Below are 26,647 nucleotides of genomic sequence, written 5' to 3'. Positions count from 1 at the left end.
CTGCGCCTGCCTCCCCCAACCTCTACCCCCTCTTACTCCCCCTTCTCTCTCTCTCTCCCTCCCTCTCACACTCCCCCCTCCCTCTCTCTCTCTCTCTCCATCGCTCCCTGCGTTCTCTCTCTCTTCCTCTCTTTCTCTCTTTCCCTCCCTCCCTACCTCCTACCCTATCTCCCCCTCCCTCTCCATCCCTCCCTCCTCCCTCCCTCTCCTGCCACCCCCCATCCCTCCATCAGAGACCACTACGGCAGTGGCCCCAACCTCTCCACCGCTCGGCCCATCCTCAGACAGGACAGTCAGTACAGTGAAGACCTAGACAACCTCTTCAACAACAGCAAACTACACAGCAACACGCACACACACGACCACACACTCCACGCGCTGCCCCCGGACCACCCTGACCTTGTGAATAACCTCCTGAACCGCAGTGTGACCGCAGATACACGCCTCCATAGTATGGACAGTCTGATTCTGACCAGTATGGCCAAGCCGGCCCATACGGTCGTGGATATGATGCCTCCTGTCTATCCATATCCCTCTACCAATGCCATCCTTCAAGGTGAGTGTGTGTGGGGGAAGGTGGGGTGGGTGTGTGTGTGTGTGTGTGTGTGTGAGTGAGTTCATCTATGTGTGGTGAATGTGTGTATTTTGGATCATTCTAATACATTGTCTCTCTCTCGACTCTCTTGATCTCTCTCTCTCTCTCCTTTTTTCTCTCTCTTCATCTCAGTGAACAAGAACGCTAACACAGACCAGAAAAAGAAGGATGAGGAGAAGAAGGAGGAAGAGGAGGATGAAGGGGGCGATGAAGATGGTCCCAAACCAATGCCCCCGTTCAGCTCCTGTTTCATACTGTCCACCACCAACCCGTGAGTGTGTGTGTGTGTGTGTGTATATCTGTGTGTGTGTGTGTGTGTGTTGTAAGTGGGCGTTGTACACTATATATACAAAAGTATGTGGACACCCCTTCAAATTAGTGGATTTGTCTATTTCAGCCACACATTGGCAGTAGAATAGCCCATACTGAAGAGCTCAGTGACTTTCAATGTGGCACCGTCATAGAATGCCACCTTTCCAACAAGTCAGTTCGTCAAATTTCTTCCCTGCTAGAGCTGCCCCGGTGAGCTACAAGTGCTGTTATTGTGAAGTGGAAACGTCTAGGAGCAACAACGGCTCAGCCGCGAAGTGGTTGTCCACACAAGCTCACAGAACGGGACTGCCGAGTGCTGAAGCGCGCAGCGCGTAGTACTCGTCTGTCCTCGGTTGCAACACTCACTACCGAGTTCCAAACTGCCTCTGGAAGCAACGTCAGCACAATAACTGCTTGTCGGGAGCTTCATGAAATGGGTTTCCATGGCCGAGTAGCCGCACTCAAGCCTACGATCACCATGCGCAATGCCAAGTGTCAGCTGGAGTGGTGTAAAGCTTGCCGCCATTGGACTCTGGAGCAGTGGAAATGCGTTCTCTGGAGTGATGAATCATGCTTCACCATCTGGCAGACAGACGAATCTGGGTTTGGCGGATGCCAGGAGAATGCTACCTGCCCCAATGCAAGTTTGGTGGAGGAGGAATAATGGTCTGGGGCTGTTTTTCATGGTTCGGGCTAGGCCCCTTAGTTCCAGTGAAGGGAAATCTTAACGCTATAGCATACATTCTAGACGATTCTGTGCTTCCAACTTTGTGGCAACAGTTTGGGGAAGGCCCTTTCCTGTTTCAGCATGACAATGACCTGTGCACAAAGCGAGGTCCATACAGAAATGGTTTGTCGAGCTCGGTGTGGAAGAACTTGACTGGCCTGCACAGAGCCCTGACCTCAACCCCATCTAACAACTTTGGGATGAATTGGAACGCCGACTACGAGCCAGGCCAAATCGCCCAACATCAGTGCCCAACCTCACTAATGCTCTTGTGGCTGAATGGAAGCAAGTCCCCGCAGCAATGTTCCAACATCTAGTGGAAAGCCTTCCCAGAAGAGTGGAGGCTGTTATAGCAGCAAAGTGGGAGACCAACTCCATATTAATGCCCATGATTTTGGAATGAGATGTTAAACGAGCAGGTGTCCACATACTTTTGGTCATGTGGTGTATGTGTGATAGAGAGAAGTTATGTTCCCTTCAGAAAACTGAAGGTGGGAGTACCAGTCCAATCTAAACCACACAAAACAGAGCACAGACAAAGTTCCTGGATGTGTAGTCCATTTGGTCAAATGTTGGAGCATGCAAGGAGTCCCATGATTCTCAGGGAAATAGGACACAGAGTAACAAGCTAGCTACACAAACTATTGAAACAGTATTCATCACTTTTGTGGGTGTGTGTATCGTGGGTGTATGTTGCAGGTTCCGTAGGTGCTGCCACTACATCCTGACTAGGAAGTACTTTGAGTTCAGTATCCTGTCTGTCATCGCTATGAGCAGCATCGCCCTGGCTGCAGAAGACCCTGTCTGGCCTGAGTCACCAAGCAACCAAGTGAGACAACAACACACGTCTGTCTGTCTGTCTGTCTCTTTCTGTCTGCCTCTGTCTGTCTCTGTCTGTCTCTGTCTCTGTCTCTGTCTGCCTGTCTCTGTCTGTCTTCTCTCTTTTGCTGTCTGTGTGAGTGTCTCTCTATGTCTCTGTGTCTCTATTCCTGTGGCTGTCTTTCTCTGTCCCAATTGTCTCTCTGTCTGTCTGTCTGTTTGTCTGTCTGTCAGTTTGTCTGCCTCTCTCTTTCTTCCTCTATTTATGTGTATGTATAGTGTACAGGCATGTGACCTATCTGTCTCTATCTATTTCTATAATGTGTATGTATAGTGTACAGGCATGTGACCTATCTGTCTCTATCTATTTCTATAATGTGTATGTATAGTGTACAGGCATGTGACCTATCTGTCTCTATCTATTTCTATAATGTGTATGTATAGTGTACAGGCATGTGACCTATCCTTCTCTGTCTCTATCTATTTCTATAATGTGTATGTATAGTGTACAGGCATGTGACCTATCTGTCTCTATCTATTTCTATAATGTGTATGTATAGTGTACAGGCATGTGACCTATCTGTCTCTATCTATTTATATAATGTGTATGTATAGTGTACAGGCATGTGACCTTTCTTGGTACTGCTGTCATTCTCAGGTCCTGAAATACTTTGACTATGTCTTCACGGGCGTCTTCACTTTTGAGATGTTGATCAAGGTAGTATGCAGTGTGTGTGCTAATGTGTGTTTTAGTGTCTGTATATGTGAGTGCCTGTGTGAGTGTGCTTGCGTTCATGAGTGCCCTAATGTGTGTGTGTGTGCGTGTGTGTGTGTGTGTGTGTGTGTGTGTGTGTGTGTGTGTGTGTGTGTGTGTGTGTGTGTGTGTGTGTGTGTGTGTGTGTGTGTGTGTGTGTGTGTGTGTGCTTATGCGCATGCTGCATTACATGGGTGTGCTTACGTGAGTGGGCTAGCGCCTGTGTGTGTGTGTGTGTGTGTGTGTGTGTCTGTGTGTGTGTGTGTGTGTGTGTGTGTGTGTGTGTGTGCTTATGCGCATGCTGCATTACATGGGTGTGCTTACGTGAGTGGGCTAGCGCCTGTGTGTGTGTGTGTGTGTACTAACCCCTCTCCTCTCCTCTGTCCCCAGATGGTGGTGTTAGGCCTGTTCTTACATCAGGGTTCATACTTCAGGGACCTGTGGAACATCCTGGACTTTATAGTGGTTAGTGGTGCTCTGGTGGCCTTCGCCTTCACGTAAGTGACCCCTGGAAACCTCCCCCTTCCCCCAACCCTCCCCCTCGGCTCTCTCTCTCTCCCCCTCTTGACTCACACTCCTCTTTTCATCACTCTGTCTTTCAGTCGTCTTTCACTCCTAGTGCATTGTCTGGCCCTTACTGGCTTAACACTGTCTATGTGTCTCTCCTTCCTGTATTTCCTGATCTCTGTCTTTCTCATCCCTCCATCTCTCCTTTCCTCTGTACCTGTTGTCCTGTTTTCTGGCCTAACTGTCTATGTTTGTCTCTTTCTTGTCATTCATTCCTTTTTCTTACTCTCTCATGTTGATTCTCTCTCTATGATTAGACACACAGCACAGGCCTGCCCTCTTTCTCTCTCTCCCTCTCTCTCTCTACCCATCTCTCTCTCTATCTCTCTCTACCCATCTCTCTCTCTCTCTCTCTCTCTGTCCCCATCTCTCTCTCTCTCTCTCTCTCTCTCTCTCTCTCTCTCTCTCTCTCTCTCTCTCTCTCTCTCTCTCTCTCTCTCTCTCTCTCTCTCTCTCTCTCTCTCTCTCTCTCTCTCTCTGTCCCCATCTCTCTCTCTCTCTCTCTCTCTCTACCCATCTCTCTCTCCGTCCTAAGCGGCCTCTCCATCTCTGTGTCTTTGTGTCTCATCCACTCTCTCACTATGAGACTCAACTTCTTAATTCTGAAAAATACTCTCAACTCTCTAGTCTACCTCTGCCTTTTCCATGTCTTTCATTCATTATTTCATCACATCTGCACATTTCACTCTTTACACTCCTCTCAACAAGCCACAAGTCAGCCGGCCATCTTACTAATGATTCCTCCAGTTTACCTTACACGACTCACTCCAACATCCTACCTGCAACCTCTACCCAACACCCCTTCACCACCACCACCTTCCCAAACCTAGTCCTCAGTTGCCCACCCACCCAACTACTTGCATCCAACCCCTGCCTCCCACCTCCCTCCCCAACCTAGCTCACAGTTGCATCCCTATCCAGACCCAGCCTTCCCCCCTCCAACCTCCCTTCCCCCAAAAACCTCCCAACTCCCTCAAACCCTCTACCCAATCACCCAAACACCTAATCCATCCCCAATCCTCCCCCAAACAACCCACCCCCCTACCCCAAACACCCTCCCCCAACCTTCTCCACATCTCCCAGCCTAGCCTTCAACTGCACCCAATCACCCAACCACCCTCTCCCTCCCACCTCCCTACCCCAAACCTTCCCCCTGAGAGCACCCCCCCGTCCCCCGTCCCCCTTACGCTGTGTGAGGCTGAGGGTTCCCCAGGCACCTGGTAACCCTCTAGTGCCCAGGTCGTTCTGGTTCAGAGCTGCGAGGCACATACCTTGCCCTGTTCTCCCATTACACCTCACACACACACACACACACACACACCCTGTTACCGTTACACACCTGTTAATGGTTACCGGTAATCACTCCACTCATCCACCGGAAGAGCAGGTATTTTAATATTTATTATCATCTGCACGGCCTGGGGGGGCCTGGGGGAGCCGAGGAAGGGAAGGAGGGAGGAGAGGGGTGAATGTTTGGGGCAGGGCACTGAGGGTGGAATGATTTTATATCTTGAGATATTGTCCACATATCGACGGTTATATATCGATATATGTGCCTGAGTATGAATGTGAGAGAGAATGGAGAAAGGAGAGAGAGTGAAAGAGAATGAGTGTGTGAGAGAGAGAAAGGATGAAAGAGAGTGTGTATGTACGTCCTCCTCAGCTCCAATGGCATGCCTGCACTGGTACTCACATGGACTACATGGTGACATCATACAAACCTGGCTGTGATGTGTTACGATCAGGTGCTGACAGTGTTGATGATGTAACAAGAGGAAGAAGCTGAATGTGTCCTTGTGACTTTCCCGGAATGTCGGAATGAGTTGTCACTAACATTCTATGATGCAGAATGTGACAGGTGTTTTGATCAAGGTGCTACCCATAGAATTAGGAATTAGAATACTAGAATGGACATGAACATTCTTATGATGGGATAAAGGTCCGCCATTTTGGTCAGGGCGTTGGTCAACCATGGTTTGCCAGTGTTGTGATAAGATATTGTGTAAAATAATGAATTTGAAGAATGTATCAAATCAAATCAAAATCAAATTTGATCTGCACTGTATGATTGTTAGCTAGCTAGCCAGCCAATTTTAGTGGAATGATTCCATTAATCAAATTAACTGCCACTATGCCAACATTCCATTCAAACAATGCAGTCAATCCACAGCCATACACTGGTTGAAATCCATTAATAATAGGACTTAGACAAGTTGTAAATGCAACAAGAACTGATATTGTATCATATAATAGCACTCACAGCATTCCAAGAAAACAAAATGTAGACATTTATGGTCTGTTTACATATATTTAAGAGGCTATTTACAGAGGTGGAAAAAGTAACCAATTGTCATACTTGAGTAAAAGTCAAAGATACCTTAATAGAAAATGACTCAAATAAAAGTGAAAGTCACCCAGTAAAATACTACTTGAGTAAAAGTCTAAAGGATTTGGTTTTAAATATACTTAACTATCAAAAGTAAATGTAATTGCTAAATATACTTAAGTATCAAAAGTAAAAGTATAAATAATTTCTAATTCCTTATATTAAAACCAGTTGAGCTGACAGCCGTTTTGCACAGTTTCGCTATGGCTTTAGTCATCAACCCCCCCAGAAAGCTATGATCTAGTACACAATAAAAGTATAATAAAACATATACAAATATGACATTATAATACATTATGATCAAAATAAATTAAATTGTCAATGAATAAGCCTTTTCATACTTTATAATATGTCCACATATAGTTATAATCTGTTTTAGGAACATCTACCCAAAATATTTCACCTTCTTTATTACTTTACCAAACATATCATGACATTAGTGATAGTCAGAATCTATAAAATGTGTGATTGTCTAAATCAACATTTGAGCCATTTAAACAGTGTAGACAAGGGCGGAAGCGCTGTGTAAAGGACTCCATTTTGTCATTCTGAGCATATGCAATGTGTCGGCCTCCGACGTAAAACAAATGTTTGACTTCCACAAATATGACTTTTTTACTTACTTTAGGTTCAAGGAAGTGTGTAGGTCGCATTCTTCATCGTAGAGCTATAAAAGTAACGTTGCAGTGAAGTGGTCCTCTGTAGCTCAGCTGGTAGAGCACGGCGCTTGTAACGCCAGGGTAGTGGGTTCGATCCCCGGGACCACCCATACACAAAGAAAATGTATGCACGGATGACTGTAAGTCGCTTTGGCATATTATTATTATATTAAGTGATTGATATAAATTGATGTAATGATGCAGCCGACCACCAGAGGGAGGCAAAAACAAGTTTATTCGACAGAGGACCTTTACATGAAGGTCTGGATTGCTGTCTTCTGACATAAAATGGTGGAAAATCAATAAAATAAGTCATCTAAACATATACATATTTTTTAAAGTAATTCTAGTGCCCAATTTCAGGGACTGTCAGCTTAAGAGGTTGCAAACCAGACGTCACAATATTCTAGATTTTTTAAATTACGGATAGACAGAGGCACACTCCAACACTCAGACATAATTTACAAACGAAGCATTTGTGTTTAGTGAGTCCGCCAGATCAGAGGCAGTAGGGATGACCAGGGATGTTCTCTTGATAAGTGCGTGAATTGGACCATTTTCCTGTCTTGCTAAGTATTCAAAATGTAACTAGTAATTTTGCGTGTCAGGGCAACTGTATGGCATAAAAAGTACATTATTTTATTTAGGAATGTAGTGAAGTTGTCGAAAATATAAATAGTAAAGTAAAGTACAAATACCCCAAAAAACGACTTAAGTAGTTCTTTAAAGTATTTTTACTTAAGTATTTTACAACACTGGCTATTAATACAGACAATTGGTATAAACCCTTATAAACTGTCTTTATAATTATATGACAATGTTTTAGTTTGACAATCATTATATTACACAATTTCTGATATATCACATGCCTTACTTTTATTTTCCCGCATAAGTAAAATCAGGAATCTACTGCCAGTCATTCCAATTAGACTGGTTTGGAGTTCTCCCTGTCCAATATTGCTTCCGTTTTCACCCCATTCTGGAACTTTGAGGGATTATGACATGGCCCCTCTAGTAATTTAATTGGATCTCTATAGTGCTACCAAGGTGACCTTTTGTGTTTCTGGACAGCTGCAGGTTGCTATGGTTACTAGATTGTTCATGTAGCATGAATGTGACAATAACAAGGTCGCTATGGTAACTTGATTGATGATGTAGCATGCAGTAATTGTACATTGAAAGAGTGTGACAAGTACAAAGCTAGGAGACCCCAAGGACTGAGGAAGGTGTACATACATGGGTGTATAACAGTACATATATACTGTTATGTATGATGAGTATGTTGGTGGAAGGGGGATAGACAGTATTTGGAACTGTCTATATTAAACCTTTTGGTAGTCCTCAATGTGGCTGTTGCTATGGGGACTGATAGGTTTGTTGACTCTCTCTGCCAGTTTAAAATCACTCCACTGGCCTACTGCTCCCTCTCCAGCATGACTTCCCCCTCCCCACTCCAAGAGGATGCTTCCCTCCCTCCTTTCTCCCTCTTTCCTCCATCCACCTTTCCTTGCTCTTATCCTCCCCCACCTGTGATATTTCTCCTTACTCCCCCTTTTCTTCTCCCTGTCTTCCTTGCCTCCTTGGTGGCCTGTTCTCCTCTCCCCCACCCTTTCAACCCTCCTCCTCTCCATCCTTTCCAGCCCGCTCCCTTCCTCCTCTCCTCCTCTCCTCCTCTTCCCTTCCTCCATTTGCTCAGGGCTACCCTGATGCTCAGGGTTAGGGCTCCACTTGTTTCTGTGGAGCCTTGATTTGTTGAGTCTCACATAGGGGAGCCAAGACTGTCGCGTTAAGGTTTTTGACTCAACAAATCCGCTTCTGGCACCGTCATTGAATGACACTGGACTGTCACAATGATCGAGAGCTGCATGTTTACGAGTTACTTTGACTATGCATTTGCTCTCTGTGTGTGAGAGTGTGTGTGTTTGTATGCGTGAGTGCGTACGTCTGTGTACGTATGCATGTGTGTGAAGATGTATCGTGTGTGTGTGTGTGTGTGTGTGTCTATTTTTATGGTTATGGTATGTAGATGAACAGTATCCACTGTTCTACAGTGTCTACAATATTTACTGTTCTCTCCCAATGAGCAGAAAACTACCCCAAGAATACATTTGTTAGATCCCACGCCTAAACTGCACTGTGTTGTACAGTATTACAGTACGTCCGTGCCTTGCGGGGCCCATTACATTACAGTAGATTTAATGAGATGATTGTCTCAATTAGAACATGGCTAATTGATCGTTATTAAGAGATAAGATCAGTTTTACTGTTAAATTAATACACAGATAGAGAGATAGAAGTTCTCTAGCCATTACTGTGAAGAAAGGCTTCAGGGACTTTCCACCTGACTACTCCACCTATTTAGAGAGAACCTAGTAAAATATTGTATTTAGTTATTTGACTAGGTCAATTGTTGAGTAGGGTCGATAAGTATCGCTGTTAAATTAATACACAGATAGATAGATAAATAGAGGACCTAACCGATTCCTCTAACCATGAATTAATGGCTTTGAGGACCCAACAGGAGAGTAGGGCTGCAGTCCAAACACACCCCATCAGCCCTCGCGCTAGCCACTTTCCCTCGGGAGAATCATCTTCGAAACCGGATGCTGTTTGATTGCCATCTTAAGTGGTGATCCAATTCACAAACGTTGCCCACTCGGCCCTCAATTTAGCTCGAGGGAGTGAGTGAAGAATTTTGATCACTTGTAGGGTTGATATGATCCACAATTCAATGCAAACTGTAGTTACGTGTCAAACTCTGGTGGCCGCAAAGTGTCAAAATTAATCAACATGGCTGCATTTTCGACATGTCAGACAAAATTATGACGCTAGCTTGCGAAAATAAATATATAGATTACATTGATTTTAACGTTGGCAAATTGTCTTAGTCTCGTAGTGAGGAGCCTATATAACGTAGCCAGCTTCATAAACTATTTTTTTTGAATTCTGATTTATTTTCAAATAAATTACCAAACTATAAAACTAGCTAGCCAGCTATGGGTAACTGTAGATAGATACCTGACAGGTGTGCTAACTAGCTACGCTAGCTTGCTAGGTACATTAATAGTTTTAGGTTGGTTGTTTTTAAACTCAATTTCAAGATTTCCACCAAGGATGTTGCCTCTCCGATCATCACTTTCCCTCACTTGGGCAAGGGACATTTAAGGTACACTCAGATGTGACGATGTAAAACGTCATTCAAGGGCTGAGGGTTTAGGGCCAAGGGCTGTCTACTTTGAGTTTGGACTGCAACCTAGGTATAATATAATAGTGTAGGTAGTAAGTGAGTATAAGAAATGATAATAGTATATATAGTGCTAGTAATATTCATAGTAGTAAGTAGCACTGTATGTAGTAATAGTAGTAAGTAGTACTACTAATAATGTAGTAAGTAATGTATATAGCAGGTAAATAGGTAATAATGCATGTAGCAGATTTAAGACTACGCCACCTTTTGTAACAGAACCTGGTTACAATTGTTACCATTGAGTCATGTTTAGATAGTCCCAGTAGTGCTTTCTATGGATATGTAATAAGAAAAAAGAAAGGTCTCCACTATTAGTAGTATTACAGTAATCAAAAGAAATAGGTCTGCACTATTACCAATATTAAGGTAATCAAAGCAAATAATTAAGTGTCATTTTTTTGTGAACAGGTATGTAAACATTCCATCTTCGACATCACAGTTGTTGTTGTGGTTGCTGTTGTTGTTGTCATAGCAACCAGAGTTGGTGGGAGGAGTGAGAGTGTTGGGGAGGGGGTTGGGGTTTATATCTATCCAAAAGCACTCCATCTTGCTTTCCTCTCCTATTTTCTCTGTCCGTCTCTCATATGGGTGTTTTCTCCTTCTCCAAACCCCTTCCCCCTTTCCTGTCTCTATCTGTGTTTTCTATCTCTCTGTCTGTGTGTGTCTCTGTCTTTCTTCCTCTCTTTCTCCCTATCCCTCCATCTTTTGTTCTTTCTCTCTGTTGCTGTCACTGACCCTTTCTCGCTGTCGTTGCCTTGGTGATTTCTACAGGAGCTTCACAAAGTAAAGTAAAGTTCTGTCTCTGTCTCTCTCACTGTCTCTCTCTCTCTCTTCATCTCTCGGCTGTCTCTCTCTCTCTTTCTCTCTGTCCGGTCCAAAATGGCTTCTCTCTCTTTCTTTCTTAGTTCCTCTAGTCGTTCCGCTCTCATTCTCGCCGTTTCTCGTTACCTTCTCTTCCTCCATTCACTGTTGTCACACCCACATTTGGTCTGGCTGTGGACCATTCCGGAACCCCCCCACCCCCCAGGAACCAATTGGAACACTCCATGATATCCCCCTGAAGTGATTCAATGCAGTACAAATCGGTTGCATACTGTATTGCTTAATATAGCTAAAGCAAGTGTCAAAAATCTGAAAGATAAAATTCACAGATGAACATAGATGCTATCATTTTATTAATAGGTGTCTACAGTAGGCTATATACTGTAGCTAATTGCAACTTGCTATCATTGTATCAGTGTCTATTATAAACTGTAGCTAATGCTACATGCTATCATTGGATAGCTATCTATATATAGTAGCTAATGCTTCTTGCTAATGCTACTTACTATCATTGTATAGGTCTATATACTATAGCCTATGCTAATGCTATTGTTATATACTGTAGCTGATGCTCACACTATTTTATTGCAGCTAATGTTAATGCTAATCGCATATTCTGTAGCTATTGCTGCATGGTAATGCTATATACAGTAGCTTATGCTACATGCTAATCAAATATACAGTAGCTGAAGCTACATGCTAATGCTATATACAGTAGCTAACACTACATGCTAATGTTATATATAGTAGCTAATGCTAAATGCTATCATTGTATAGGTGTCTATAATACAGTTGCTATAAATGCAAATTCTTAATGCCTACCCAGAGAATATATTTTCTTTAATACTCTCATACTGCTCTGATAGAGAGGACTCTAGTCTATTCAGTCTATTCAGGATCAGCAGAGGGAGGCATATTGATTATCGAAACACACACACACACACACACACAGACACACAAACACACACATCACTACAGTTGCCAAAGCCCAGACTCAATCAATCACCAATGAATTGAATTGTCTTGAGACTTCGAGAGGGCAGACCTCTGCAGTTCATAGTTAAAGGCTTGAAAAAAGACCTCTCACAAACAAACACACACACACACTCCGCTCCTGCTCCTTGGCAGTCCTCCAGCCGACGGTCCTTGTTTTTAAAATGGCTGTCATTCCACTTACAATAAAGATCAACTCCCAGATATGGTCCCCTTGACATCAAGATTTTTCTTTCCCTGATATAATTTTATAGGCAATACAAATCATTGGAAACTACAGCCCCATATTGTTATGAATAAAAGGAAGTAGGCACATAAAAACACAGGATGTCGTTTGTCGTTTACTACAACGGGCAGCATCTGAAATAGCCCCCTATTCCGTATATAGAGCCCTAGGCCTGGTCAAAAGGGGTGTACTATATAGGGAATAGGGTGACACAGCCCTGATGACAGACTAAATAATTCCTCCTATTGGTTGAATTAACTGTTCTGTGTTCTGTCTGTGGTGTCACATCCTGTGACTGACATCAGCAATGTCATATGGCCACGTCCCAATCGTCTCAGATAGCATCCTTTCCTCGTCTCCTTTCCTTCAAGTAACATCACTTATCTGAGGTGACAATAAACTGGAATGGTATCCAGCCCTTTTATAGACCTGCAGTATAAGGAGATAAGGAAAGGAAACCATTCAACTCTGTCGGGACTCAGCCCATAATGTTATCAAGCTCATGGATTATATAGTTAATTATAATCCTGCCTTATAATAATACTATAACACCCTGACATCCACTCACATTCTCCTGGATAATGAAATGTTGTGAAAAAGAAAGAAAGAGGTTTGGCTGGGCATCCCGTCAGAAGATGCCTGTTGATAAATATTTTTATGGTTGAAACATGCTTCTCAAGAGTCTACTGGCCATGAAACCTACTGATCAAACAACTGATCACATATCGTTTCATGTGACTCATATAAAAGGTTTCTTTTTTTCAGAAGAAGAGACTGAAATGTGAGTGTCTCTGTACTATGTTTTAACCTAAGACAAGTGTGCTAGCCTTGTTAACTGTTTACTATCTCTGTATGAGAGATACAGTATCCCAACCAGGACAGGAGCTTTTCCTTGACCAGGAAAAACTCCTGGCCCAACTCCACCCCCACCTCTCCCCCCGGTGCTGACGTTGTTGTGTTATTCCCATGCCGACCTGAAGGGGGACTGGCAAGGGGAAAGACATCAGCACGATCAAGTCTCTGAGAGTACTGAGGGTACTACGACCTCTCAAGACCATCAAACGACTCCCCAAGCTAAAGGTACCGGTGTGTTTGTGTGTGTGTCGGTCGGGGGGTGGGGGGCAGGGTCGAGGGGGAGTGTGTGTGGGGGTGATTTTGTGTGTGTGTGTGTGTATATCTTGTGAAAACCATATAGCATCAGTCTAAAAGTGTGTGTAAGTGTGTGTCCCTGCATGTCTGTAAATGTGTATGTGACAACTCAACAACTGTATTTCTACATGTATGGTCTCTCTCTCTCTCTCTCTCTCTTTCTTTCTTTCTTTCTTTCTTTCTTTCTTTCTTTCTTTCTTCTTTCTCTCTCTCTCTCTCTCTCTCTCTCTCTCTCTCTCTCTCTCTCTCTCTCTCTCTCTCTCTCTCTCTCTCTCTCTCTCTCTCTCTCTCTCTCTCTCTCTCTCTGTCTCTCTCTCTCTCTCTCTCACTCTCTCTCTCTCTCTCTCTCTCTCTCTCTCTCTCTCTCTCGCTCTGTCTCTGTCTCTTTCTCTCTCTCTCTCTCTCTCTGTCTCTCTATGTCTCTCTCTCTCTCTCTCTCTCTTTCTCTGTCTCTCTCTCGCTCTGTCTCTGTCTCTTTCTCTCTCTCTCTCTCTCTCTCTCTCTCTCTCTCTCTCTCTCTCTCTCTCTCTCTCTCTCTCTCTCTCTCTCTCTCTCTCTCTCTCTCTCTCTCTCTCTCTCTCTCTCTCTCTCTCTCTCTCTCTCTCTCTCTCTCTCTCTCTGTCTCTCTCTCGCTCTCTCTCTCTGTCTCTCTCTCTCTCTCTGTCTCTCTCTGTCTCTCTCTCTCTCGCTCTCTCTTTCTCTGTCTCTTTCTCGCTCTGTCTCTGTCTCTTTCTCTCTCTCTCTCTCTCTCTCTCTCTCTCTCTCTCTTTCTCTGTCTCTCTCTCGCTCTGTCTCTGTCTCTCTCTCTCTCTCTCTCTCTCTCTCTCTCTCTCTCTCTCTCTCTCTCTCTCTCTCTCTCTCTCTCTCTCTCTCTCTCTCTCTCTCTCTCTCTCTCTCTCTCTCTCTCTCTCTCTCTCTCTCTCTCTCTCTCTCTCTCTCTCTCTCTCTCTCTCTCTCTCTCTCTCTCTCTCTCTCTCTCTCTCTCTCTCTCTCTCTCTCTGTCTCTCTCTCTCTCTCTCTCTCTCTCTCTCTCTCTCTCTCTCTCTCTCTCTCTCTCTCTCTCTCTCTCTCTCTCTCTCTCTCTCTCTCTCTCTCTCTCTCTGTCTCTCTCTCTCTCTCTCTCTCTCTCTCTCTCTCTCTCTCTCTCTCTGTCTCTCTCTGTCTCTCTCTCTCTCTCTCTCTCTCTCTCTCTCTCTCTCTCTCTCTCTTTCTCTGTCTCTCTCTCTCTCTCTCTCTCTCTCTCTCTCTCTCTCTCTCTCTCTCTCTCTCTCTCTCGCTCTCTCTTTCTCTCTCTCTCTCTCTCTCTTTCTCTGTCTCTCTCTCGCTCTGTCTCTTTCTCTGTCTCTCTCTCTCTCTCTCTCTCTTTCTCTGTCTCTCTCTCGCTCTGTCTCTGTCTCTTTCTCTGTCTGTCTCTCTCTCTCTCTCTCTCTCTCTCTCTCTCTCTCTCTCTCTCTCTCTCTCTCTCTCTCTCTCTCTCTCTCTCTCTCTCTCTCTCTCTCTCTCTCTCTCTCTCTCTCTCTCTCTCTCTCTCTCTGTCTCTCTCTCTCGCTCTCTCTCTCTCTCTCTCTCTCTCTCTGTCTCTCCCTCTCTGTCTCTCTCTCTCTCTCTCTCTCGCTCTCTCTCTCTCTTTCTCTCTCGCTCTCTCTCTCTGTCTCTCTCTCTGTTTCTCTCTGTCTCTCTCTCTGTCCACCAGGCTGTGTTTGACTGTGTGGTGAACTCTCTGAAGAACGTCCTGAACATCCTCATCGTCTACATGCTCTTCATGTTTATATTTGCTGTGGTGGCTGTGCAGCTGTTCAAAGGCAGATTCTTCTACTGCACTGACGAGTCCAAGGAGTTTGAGCGCGATTGCAGGTCAGGAATGCGCGAACACACACATTACACACACACACATACTGTAGCACATGCAAAACACACACAAATACACAGGAGAACACATGCACACACACATGCAACCATATTTCCTCTTCATTAAACACACACATGGATTTAAAAGCTCAAGCACTTTTTAGTCCTTTCTCTTGTACACTTTCTTTCTTTCTCTCTCTCTCTCTCTCTCTCTCTCTCTCTCTCTCTCTCTCTCTCTCTCTCTCTCTCTCTCTCTCTCTCTCTCTCTCTGTCTCTGTCTCTCTCACACACACAGACATGCTGTCTGCTAACTCCTTGTGTTTCTGTGTGTATCTCAGGGGAGAGTTTTTGGTGTACGAACGGCATGAAGTAAAAGCTCAGAAGCGGGAGTGGAAGAAGTACGATTTCCACTACGACAACGTGCCTTGGGCCCTGCTCACCCTCTTCACTGTGTCCACTGGAGAGGGCTGGCCGCAGTGAGTAACACACACACACCACCCCTTTTCTCCACATGGCTCAATCTATATACTGTATACCCTAATCTCTGTCTCTCTCCCACAGGGTGTTAAAGCATTCCGTAGATGCGACCTATGAGAACCAGCGCCCTCTCTCTCTCGCTCTCTCTCTCTCTGTCTCTCTCATATGAAATCAACCTACGTACACACTGTATACCCTAATCTCTGTCTCTCTCCCACAGGGTGTTAAAGCATTCGGTAGATGCGACCTATGAGAACCAGGGTCCCAGTCCGGGGTACCGGATGGAGATGTCCATCTTTTACGTGGTGTACTTCGTTGTCTTCCCCTTCTTCTTCGTCAACATCTTTGTTGCTCTCATCATCATCACCTTCCAAGAACAGGGGGATAAGATGATGGAGGACTACAGTTTGGAAAAGAATGAGGTGAGAGAGGGACAGAGGGATGAGGGGATGGAGAGAGAGCAGGGAGAGCAGGGAAATGGAGGACTACAACCTGGGGGGGAAACGAGGTGGGAGGAGGGAGGGAGGGAGGGAGGGAGAGGGAGGGAGAAAGGAGGGAGGAAAGAGCAGAGGGATGTATGTATGTTTGTAAATATGGGAGGAGTTGCGTACAGCAGAAGGCACATTTCCGTCTGGTATGGATTAATAAAGTATTCTTCATCTTCTCCTTCTTCTTCCTCCTCCTCTGTCATCCTCCCATCCAGAGAGGATGTATAGACTTTGCCATAAACGCCAAGCCCCTGACCCGCCACATGCCCAAGAACAAGCAGAGCTTCCAGTTCCGAATGTGGTCGTTTGTAGTGTCCCCACCATTCGAGTACAGCATCATGGGTCTGATCGCACTCAATACTATAGTCCTCATGATGAAGGTAAGACTGGACGATGTGTGTGTGTGTGAGAGGTGTGTGAGTGTGTGTCTGTCTGTGTCTGTGTGTGTGTGTGTCTGTGTGTATGTGTTTGCATCATGGCTCTGATCATTATGAATACTACAGTCCATGATGAAGGTAAGATCATATTGTCTTTTGACAGATGGCGTCATTCTAACGCAACACGTTACCAGGAGCCATCTGTCTAGCAAATTGTGGAACTCATCCCTAAACATTTTAGATTGTGTTCATCCACCTAACGCTAGTTCCTATTTCCTGAAACCCTTCTAATCTCAGGGTGAAATTAACCACAATGCCACTGAGCTGTGCTAGCATGACTAATGTGTTTTTCCTCCTGTGTGTGTGTGTGTGTGTGTGTGTGTGTGTCACTAATGATGACTAATGTGTTATTCCTCCTCTGTGTGTGTTTGTGTTCAGTATAATGGGGCGTCTGACACCTATGATAAAGTCCTGAAGAACATCAACATCGTCTTCACTACACTCTTCTTCATGGAGTGTATTCTCAAGATCATCGCCTTCGGGGTTTTGGTGAGGCTACCCACACACTCTCACACTCCCGCCTATCTAGGGTGACCTGCTATATCTGCTTGAGCTTCTATTCCCATTCCTATTATTCATTTATAAGTCATGTTATTTTAGTGGACAGAACTGGAGCATGTTTTCCTAGCTACTCTCTGAAAGTGACGCGATTGGCTACTTCACCTCCTAGCCCCTGTCTCCATGGTAACAATAATGTGATTGGCTGGTGCATATTCCTTCCTGTCGCTGTCCTCCATTAGGAGCAATGTGATTGGTTATCACCCTGTCTCTCTGCACTGCTATTGGTTTATGTATCTTGTTTTTCCCCCATCAGCACGGTAACAATAATGTGATTGGCTGGTGCGGATTCATTCCTGTCCCTGTCCGATGTCGGAGAAATGTGATTGGTTACTTCTCTGTCTCTCTGCTCTCTGATTGGCTAAAATATGTATTCTCTTCCTGTGTCCTAACAGAATTATTTTAAAGACGCTTGGAACATTTTTGATTTTGTCTCCGTGCTCGGAAGCTTCACTGATATCCTAGTGACAGAATTCTGGGTAAGTGCGTCTTGGAGCATAGTACTGTAGGCTATGTGTGTGGTAAGAATTAGCAGTGGGATGGGAATTAGTAAGTACGTGGTGGTGTGTACATGTGTCTATCACATACACACCTAACATGTACATGTCTACCACTGGTCTATGATATATTGATAAGATACTGGGTGTGTCACAATACTCTCTCCTTTCTCCTGAAGTGTGCACTTGTTCACTTCCCTTCATGGATTTCATTGGTGGACACTCCCTTGAACTTATCCCTACACAAATCTGATGCTTTTAAATTTGTGGGGAATAGTGAGCTAGTGCTTCCCAGTAGGAGGAAGGAGAGGTTATTGGGACACACCCACTGTCTTTACGATAAGCTTCGGTACAGCTGAAAGATGTTATTTTGGTGGATAGTAGGCCGTCAATTGGAACACTCAAATTGCCATCCAACCCTGTGTTATGTGTGTGTTGTTGTGTTGTCAGTCTTGCTTGTCTGTGTCTATTCCCACATGTTTGTGTTTGTGTTTGTAATTGTGCTTAATCCTGTGTTGTATATGATAGATGTTTCGCTGTGTGTAGTAGGATGGCAGTGGTAAGAATTCATGATGTAGTTTGTTAAGTGTTATATACACTTTATTTCAGACTATCCCCGTAGTCACATTCTACAGTATCTCAATACATACGTTTTGACCCTTAGCTAAACGCTTTAAAGCTGAAATCCTTAATTGGTGGAACTGCCACGTCCATTTGCGATATTGCAACATCAAAGAAGTTACTGCAAACAACCAACACTGTTCTTTCGTGCACAGAACAGCAGCATATGTACTGCAAATTGTTTTACATTGATGCGTGACGCTTCCCCAGTGTCTTCCACCTTGCTTCGTCAACAAAACAAAAACAATTACAACAGCCGTGGGGCGGACAGTGGCACTGTTTCCTCCTACTGCGTATTCCATCACTAAATGTGACCACAAGGATAGCCTCAAACAAAGCCACTCAAATGGTGTTGTTGTTGACTGATGTTTTGTATGGAAGCAGATTCATGCCAAAAAAACAAATACAAAATGTGTTTTTGAGCATGAATGTGCTTCCAAAGTTCTACAGCCTTGTTGTAACTATAGAAATATAATATTTCTAAAGATTATATTTCTATGGTTGTAACAATGTTGTACCTATGTTGTAACTATGTTGTAACGACCTCCATAATGATTCCTTTTCCTGTTCTATCTTTTTACATGCTTTCTTTAAAAACCAACCTCTCTGCTTTGTTGGCGTCCACGCCCCCACTACTACTTCCTACTTATGATAAATCCATCCAATCGAAATGCACTATGAATCCCCTCCCATGTTGTCCCATCCAATCCATGACGCTGGCTGTTGTGTGATGGTGTGCTGTTACCATGCCCCCCAAAAAACACAAAATCATCACCAAACCACCACCGACTCCACTCACTGTATCCAACCTCCTCCCTCCTCCTCTTTCCTTCCATCCATCCTTCTACATCTACCTGCCACAAATAGGAGGTTGGTTTGTAATTTATCTCTCAGACCTACTCGCATCCCCATTGGCCAATGTGTGGCCCCGCCCTCCTCCTGACCTCCCTGACCCTTCACCCCCAACCTTCTGGGCTTAGCTGCTGACCTTTAAGCCCTGACCTCTGACCCAAGTGCATGCACTTCTGATTGGCAGTTGAATCATGTGTGTGCCTGATGACTCTAGTGGGCTTCCTCTCAGCAACTGTTGAAAGATACAGTCCTTCTGGCTCACTATTGGCTAGTTAATGGATAAAGGGTTCTAGCCAAGCACACACACACACACACACACACACACACACACACACACACACACACACACACACACACACACACTAGAATCACACATAGACATACACACACACACACCTACACTCTTAGAAAGAAAGGTGCTATCTAGAACCTAAAAGTGTTCTTCGGCTGTCCCCATAGGAAAACCCTTTGAAGAACCCTTTTTGGTTCCAGGTAGAACCTTTTTGGTTCCAGGTAGAATCCTTTTGGGTTCCATGTAGGCCCCATTTCACAGAGGGTTCTACATGGAACCCAAAATTGTTCTACCTGCAACCAAAAAGGGTTCTACCTGGACCAAAAAAGGGTTCTCCTATGGGGACAGCCGAAGAACCCTTTTGGAACCCTTTTTTCTAAGAGTGTAGAAATACACACACATACATGAACACAAATGCACATGGATTGGTTACTATTACATCCTTGCATAGATATGGCACTCACACATTTACCGTAGTAGTGCCTGAAGGAGGTGTGAATGCTAGCCAAGGCTTTTGTTGTGCTTGACTAGATAGTGGGATACTCTACCACTGTTCTGCATGCAGCTGTAGAATCTTCCACAGACGCTCTGCCCTTGAGCCTCCTTCTAAACAGAAGGGAGTTGCCATAGTGTTGCCATGCCATTGCCTGCATTGAAGCTGGATCTGTCTGCATGCTATCTTCCTCTTCCTCATCTTCCTCCTCCTCTTCCTCTCACTACTGCTTTGCTCGTCAACCTGTGCCACACAACAGTACTGTGCCTCGTCGCACAAGAGATTCTGGGGCTAGGGTGAACAATAGGTTGTGTCTTGGTATCTTGAAAGGCAGGAATGAAATGTATTATTATTATTATTATTACTGTGATGCCAGCTGTGCAGGTAGATTAGAGAGAAATACATAAATATTTTAAATACACACGCAAACCAATAACAATTGAAGATTCTGGACGGGTTTCCCAGACACATATTAGGCCTAGTCCTGGAATGAAATGCACTTTCAATGGAGATTGTCTAATCTCTGTCCCAGAAACCGGCCCTTTAAATGTGAGACTCCCTTCAGTGTATGTTCAGAATGCTGAACACTCTCAGCCAATCACTTAGTGGCGAACCGTGACAGCTTCCTGTGTGTGTGTGCGGTTGACGAGTGCAGTGTGTGTGTGCGTTCTGTCTGTTGGATGCCAATACCTCCATACCCTGTGGCCTGCTTGCCCCCCTGAGATCAGTGCATTTGGTTTTTATAAAACGTTCTACTTTTACCGGATTGGATGATGATGTTTTCGATTTGATTTTTCATTATGATTTTCTCCTCCTTTTGTTTTCTCTCTCTCTTCGTTCTCTCTCTTTTTTAACTCTCTTGTTGTTCCATACTTGTTTGTTTTGCATTGAGTGTTTCTTTGGCTTCTAGTCAAGTCTGTTGTGTTATGTTTGGATTTAGGTATTATTTGAATAATGTAACTTTTTGACCTCCTCTCTCCTTCTCCTTTTTAACCTCCTCTCCCTCTCCCTTTAACCTCCTCTCCCTCTCCCTTTTAACCTCCTCTCCCTCTCCTTTTTAACCTCCTCTCTCTCCTTTTAAACCTCTTCTCTCTCTCCTTTTTAACCTCCTCTCCCTCTCCTTTTTAACCTCCTCTCCCTCTCCTTTTTAACCTCCTCTCCCTCTCCTTTTAACCTCCTCTCTCTCCTTTTAAACCTCCTCTCTCTCCTTTTAAACCTCTTCTCTCTCTCCTTTTTAACCTCCTCTCCCTCTCATTTTTAACCTCCTCTCCCTCTCCTTTTTAACCTCCTCTCCCTCTCCTTTTTAACCTCCTCTCCCTCTCCTTTTCACCTCCTCTCTCTCCTTTTAAACCTCTTCTCTCTCTCCTTTTTAACCTCCTCTCCCTGTCCTTTTTAACCTCCCCTCCCTCTCCTTTTAACCTCCTCTCCCTCCTTTTAAACCTCTTCTCTCTCTCCTTTTTAACCTCCTCTCCCTCTCCTTTTTAACCTCCTCTCCCTCTCATTTTAACCTCCTCTCTCTCCTTTTAAACCTCTTCTCTCTCTCCTTTTTAACCTCCTCTCCCTCTCCTTTTTAACCTCCTCTCCCTCTCATTTTAACCTACTCTCTCTCCTTTTAAACCTCTTCTCTCTCTCCTTTTTAACCTCCTCTCCCTCTCCTTTTTAACCTCCTCTCCCTCTCCTTTTTAACCTCCTCTCCCTCTCCTTTTTAACCTCCTCTCTCTCTCCTTTTTAACCTCCTCTCCCTCTCCTTTTTAACCTCCTCTCCCTCTCCTTTTTAACCTCCTCTCCCTCTCCTTTTTAACCTCCTCTCCCTCTCCTTTTTAACCTCCTCTCCCTCTCCTTTTTAACCTCCTCTCTCTCTCCTTTTTAACCTCCTCTCCCTCTCATTTTTAACCTCCTCTCTCTCTCCTTTTTAACCTCCTCTCTCTCTCCTTTTTAAACTCCTCTCCCTCTCCTTTTTAACCTCCTCTCCCTCTCCTTTTTAACCTCCTCTCCCTCTCCTTTTTAACCTCCTCTCTCTCTCCTTTTTAACCTCCTCTCTCTCTCCTTTTCAACCTCCTCTCCCTCTCCTTTTTAACCTCCTCTCCCGCTCCTTTTTAACCTCCTCTCTCTCTCCTTTTTGACCTCTTCTCTTATTGTTTTGGTTAGATTTTGGCTTTTTGAAAGAGGAGTGATAATAATTCAGTGAAACTAATTGTGTCTTTCTCTCTCTCTCTCTTTCTCTCTCTCTCTTCTGATCGCACACCACACCACACCACACACACACACACACACACGCACGCACACACACTCTTTCTCTCACTTTCTGTGGTCAAACACACTCTTTCTCTCTCACTCACACACATCGTTGCTGTAGAATAACTTCATCAACCTGAGTTTCCTTCGACTGTTTCGAGCAGCTCGTCTCGTCAAGCTACTGAGACAAGGAGAGACTATACGCATCCTGCTCTGGACTTTCGTCCAGTCATTTAAGGTAAACACCCACACACACACACACACACACACACACACACATAAACACACACCCACACACACACACATAAACAAACACACACACATAAACACACACAACCCCCTCCCCCCACACACACACACGAACACAAATGTTTTCTTTTTTGGACAAAGTCTGATATGGGCAGTTAAGCTGTTTGTAGTCTTAACACTAAAAGTGTACTTCCCTGTGTGTCCACCGGTAGGCGCTGCCCTATGTGTGCCTCCTCATTGGCATGCTGTTCTTTATCTACGCCATCATTGGGATGCAGGTGAGTACTGCTGACATAGCCTCTGTAATAAAAGCATTTATTCAGAAAAATATTTATATTGATGGCATTGATGTCAATAGCCAATGATTGATGTCAGTGGTCAGAATTCAGCCCTAAATGATCACTTCCTTTACTTCTTTGTGTGTGTAGTTGTTTGGGAATCTGGCACTTGGCGAGGAGGAAGGCAGCGCCATCAACGAACATAACAACTTCAGGACTTTCATCATGGCACTCATGTTACTATTCAGGTGGTTTATCCACTCTTTCTCTCTTTTTCTCTGCTTTCATATGCAATATCGATAACTCTCTGTCTTTCTTTCTCTCTCTTTTTCCCTCACACTCTCTCTCTCTCTGTTTTCTATTATTCTCACGCTCTATCTTCTCTCCCACATTGACCCACATGTTTTGGTTTGTTTTTGTCTGTGAGTATGCGTCCGTACATGTGTGTGTGTGTGTGCATGCGTCCGTACGTGTGTGTGTGTGTGCATGCGTCCATCCGTGTGTGTCCTTTACCAGGAGTGCGACAGGTGAGGCGTGGCATGACATCATGCTGTCGTGTCTGGGGGGTAAGAAGTGTGACCCAGACTCAGGGAACACAGAACCAGAGTGTGGCAGCACCTTCGCATACACATACTTCGTCTCCTTCATCTTCTTCTGCTCTTTCCTGGTAAGAGGACTAATCATACCCCATTTTTTTGTATCTAGTAATTGTTGTGTAGATGCTGAATCAGTTTTTGACTGTGTGTGTGTGTGTGTGTGTGTGTGTGGTTGTACGTGTGTGTGTGTGTGTGTGGTTGTACGTGTACATGCGTGTGTGCGTAGATGCTGAATCTGTTTGTGGCTGTCATCATGGATAACTTTGAGTACCTGACCAGAGACTCATCTATACTGGGTCCTCATCACCTGGACGAGTACGTCAGGATATGGGCCGAGTATGACCCCGCTGCCTGGTAAGTCACACACACACACACACACACACACACACACACACACACACACACACACACACACACACACACACACACATAAACGTACACACAGGTGCACACAGACACACACACAGGGACACACACACACACACACCTGCTGTAGACATTATCACCGATATACATGTGTACAGACTATTCATGTTTAATCATACGGACAAAATGTTTTGTTCATATACACTTGACTAATGTACTTACAAATAGGCACATACAGATATCCACTTACGCCAAACTCATATACGTACACAGCATCGTACACATGATTAACATTGTTGACTGTACAGTAACTCTAGCTAACCCATGCCTTTCTCTCCTAATAAACTTGTCATAGCTTCTCATTCTAGCCTTTGACCCTTAACTGAAAAGAGCAAACCTGACCCCAGTCATGTGACCAGTCACATGCCAGAGGAGATTATTTAAACTGATAATAAACCGTAGAGTTAGATAGAGGGCTCTAGATGGATATAACCCGTTTTAACATTGCCATCACAGACGCCGTAATGGCACAGATACAAAGATGAGTCCTCTATCTAACTCTATGTAATAAACTGAACATACGGAGGTGGGAGTTTAGTGATACTGATGATGATGGAGTTAACAGGGAACAGGTGCTTCTGTACCTGACCAACTAACCAGCCGTCCCGTCTCTCGTCTTTCTTTCTGTCCTTTGTCGTCCTCTCTCTTTCTGTGTTGATGTTGTGGTATTAATATTAATATTATAAGTGTTGATATTATACCCTTAAATCTATGTACTGTGAACTCAGTGACTGCCCGGTTGTAACACTCCCTCAATGTGAGTGTGTGTGTGTGTGCCTCTCTCCAAATGTAACGTTTAACAGAGCTAGAGAGAAGGGTAGAGAGAGGGGGAGAGAGAGATGGGAAAGGTAAAAGAAGATAAGTGCAGAGAGAGAGAGCAAGAGAGGATTGTCTGCATTATGGTTCTTTATATCACTCATTATTGCATGGTAAACGTTTCTATAGGGAACCGTTGGCAGCTTATGGCAACACAAGCAAAATACACACCCTGTATTTTGATACTGAGAAATGCATTGTCCATTAGAAGGCAATTATCTCTCTTTTACTTTAATATATATATCTGAAAATGTATAGATAGCCATACAGCTATTACTATAATGTAGTTGGAGAAAATATAGACAGGGAAGAAAGATTTATTTCGAGTAGAAAAATATACAGTATGTAGAATCATGTATGTAGATTATATGTAGAATTATATGTAGGAAAATATAGAAAAATGTAGAATTATGTATATAGATTATATGTGGAATTATATGTAGAAAAATATATGTAGAATTATGTATGTAGATTATATGTGGAATTATATGTAGGAAAATATAGAATATTTAGAATTATCTATGTAGATTATTTGTGGAATTATATGTAGAAAACTATATATTAGAAAGGTGGAAAAACTTTTGTGTGTGTGTTTGTGTGTATGCATGTTAGACTGACTTATACTCTTGTTCTCCTCTGTGCTCTCTCACTCTGTCTATCCCCCCTCTCTCCCTCTCTCTCTCTCTCTCTCTCTCTCTCTCTCTCTCTCGGTGTATCCCTTCTTCCTCTAACCTCCCTGTATTCTTCTTGCAGCGGGCGCATACATTATAAGGACATGTACAGTTTATTGAGAGTAATCTCCCCTCCTCTGGGCTTGGGCAAGAAATGCCCTCATAGGGTGGCCTGCAAGGTTTGGACCCAACTATAACACAACGTTTACGCAACCTGCTCGTTCTATCTCTCACTCAGAGACTTGGGAATGAATGTTACGCTCTATCTCTCTCTTTTTCTTTTTGGATTTTTGTTTATCACTTCTTCTTCATGATCATTTCTTATTCGATTTTGGTTTGGTTTGGTTAGTAGTAATTCATAGTCACCATCTTGTTTTGGTTTTCTTATTAATATTGGTATGCATTCTTGATATGATAGAGGAGAATGTTTGGGACAATGCAGAACACACCACACCTGTTTTAGTAGCAACTGTCTGAAGCATGATGTTGTAGTGGTGCACTGCACTCGCTATCTGTACTGTACTCACTAAACAAACAAATTATTCACTACTACAAACGATTCACTACTCGCTAAATTTTCAATGAATCAATCCGGGTTGTTGGGGTCAATTGCATTTCAATTCAGTCTGTTCAGGAAGTAAACAGAAATTCCAATTCCAGTTCCATTTTTCCTCAATGCGTTTCAGTGAGAAATATTACTTCCTAAATTGACTGAATTGAAATAGAATTGACCCCAACCCCGGAGTCAATTCTGTATCAACAAAACAAGACACAAGAAAATCGGACCATTGTGCTTTCTTGGTTTGTGCTTGCTGTCTAACTAACCATGACCATGGTCATACCATGGCACAACAGGGTTCTAGCATCGTGCATTGTTCTTGAATGGGGGGGGGGTTCCGGATGGTGGGATGGGGAGGGGTGGGTTTGGGAGGTGGTTGGGGTAGGGTTGCAATATTTCGGACCTTTCCCAAAATTCTCAGGTTTTCCAGAATTCCTGGATCTCTGCTTATTCCGGGAATCTTCCAACCAGGATTTCTGGAAAACCTGGGAATTTGGGGGGGGGGGGGGTAAAAGGAACTGCATTGACGTGACTTACCATTTGTGACACTACCACCCCAGCAGCGGCGCTTTTCCTTGCCTGCTCCAAGCCTCACTGCACGTTCTATAGGAGAGGAGACACAAACACACACACACCCTTTTACCTCCTTGCATAGAACGCTGTTTTATTATAGTTACTTATACTAAAACTACACCTCCCCATCCCCATCTCTCCTCCTCCCTCTCTCCCCCTCTTCTCCCCCGAGAGATCCAACCAGAGCTGAGTCTCTATCTTTCTTAACCTCCCCTCTCTCTCCCCTCTCGTAACCACTCTTCCGATGAAACAATAACCTCTGTGTATTTGTTTCCCTTTTATTTGTTTGTTATTCCTTTCTCCTTTCTCCCCCCCCTCTCCTCCCCCCATGCACCTCTCGTTCGTTGTGTCTACCCAAACTTTCTTGGTTGTCCGTCCACGTTTGTTGTTGTTGGTGTGCGTGTGTGTGTGTGTGGGCCTACTAC

General features: G+C 44.1%; 1 protein-coding gene across 1 annotated transcript in view; it reads left to right on the top strand.

Annotated features, from left to right (window-relative positions):
- cacna1ab (calcium channel, voltage-dependent, P/Q type, alpha 1A subunit, b) overlaps nt 1-26,647 on the top strand; it is a 149,084-nt gene that overhangs the window by 89,611 nt on the left and 32,826 nt on the right. The window contains exons 22-38 of the mRNA XM_045211660.1: nt 234-556; nt 728-866; nt 2,334-2,463; nt 3,112-3,171; nt 3,598-3,704; nt 13,088-13,187; nt 14,950-15,110; nt 15,443-15,580; nt 15,802-16,003; nt 16,285-16,449; nt 16,885-16,995; nt 17,460-17,543; nt 22,176-22,292; nt 22,516-22,581; nt 22,732-22,829; nt 23,098-23,248; nt 23,404-23,531. Of these exons, the coding sequence (XP_045067595.1) occupies nt 234-556; nt 728-866; nt 2,334-2,463; nt 3,112-3,171; nt 3,598-3,704; nt 13,088-13,187; nt 14,950-15,110; nt 15,443-15,580; nt 15,802-16,003; nt 16,285-16,449; nt 16,885-16,995; nt 17,460-17,543; nt 22,176-22,292; nt 22,516-22,581; nt 22,732-22,829; nt 23,098-23,248; nt 23,404-23,531 (2,280 nt within the window). The remainder of the gene's footprint in view (nt 1-233; nt 557-727; nt 867-2,333; nt 2,464-3,111; nt 3,172-3,597; nt 3,705-13,087; nt 13,188-14,949; nt 15,111-15,442; nt 15,581-15,801; nt 16,004-16,284; nt 16,450-16,884; nt 16,996-17,459; nt 17,544-22,175; nt 22,293-22,515; nt 22,582-22,731; nt 22,830-23,097; nt 23,249-23,403; nt 23,532-26,647) is intronic.

Source organism: Coregonus clupeaformis, chromosome 38 (assembly GCF_020615455.1).
Source record: "Coregonus clupeaformis isolate EN_2021a chromosome 38, ASM2061545v1, whole genome shotgun sequence".
In the NCBI taxonomy this organism is placed as follows: Eukaryota; Metazoa; Chordata; class Actinopteri; order Salmoniformes; family Salmonidae; genus Coregonus; species Coregonus clupeaformis.
The sequence above is the reverse complement of the archived record's forward strand: the minus strand, read 5'-3'. Positions and strand labels throughout refer to the sequence as shown.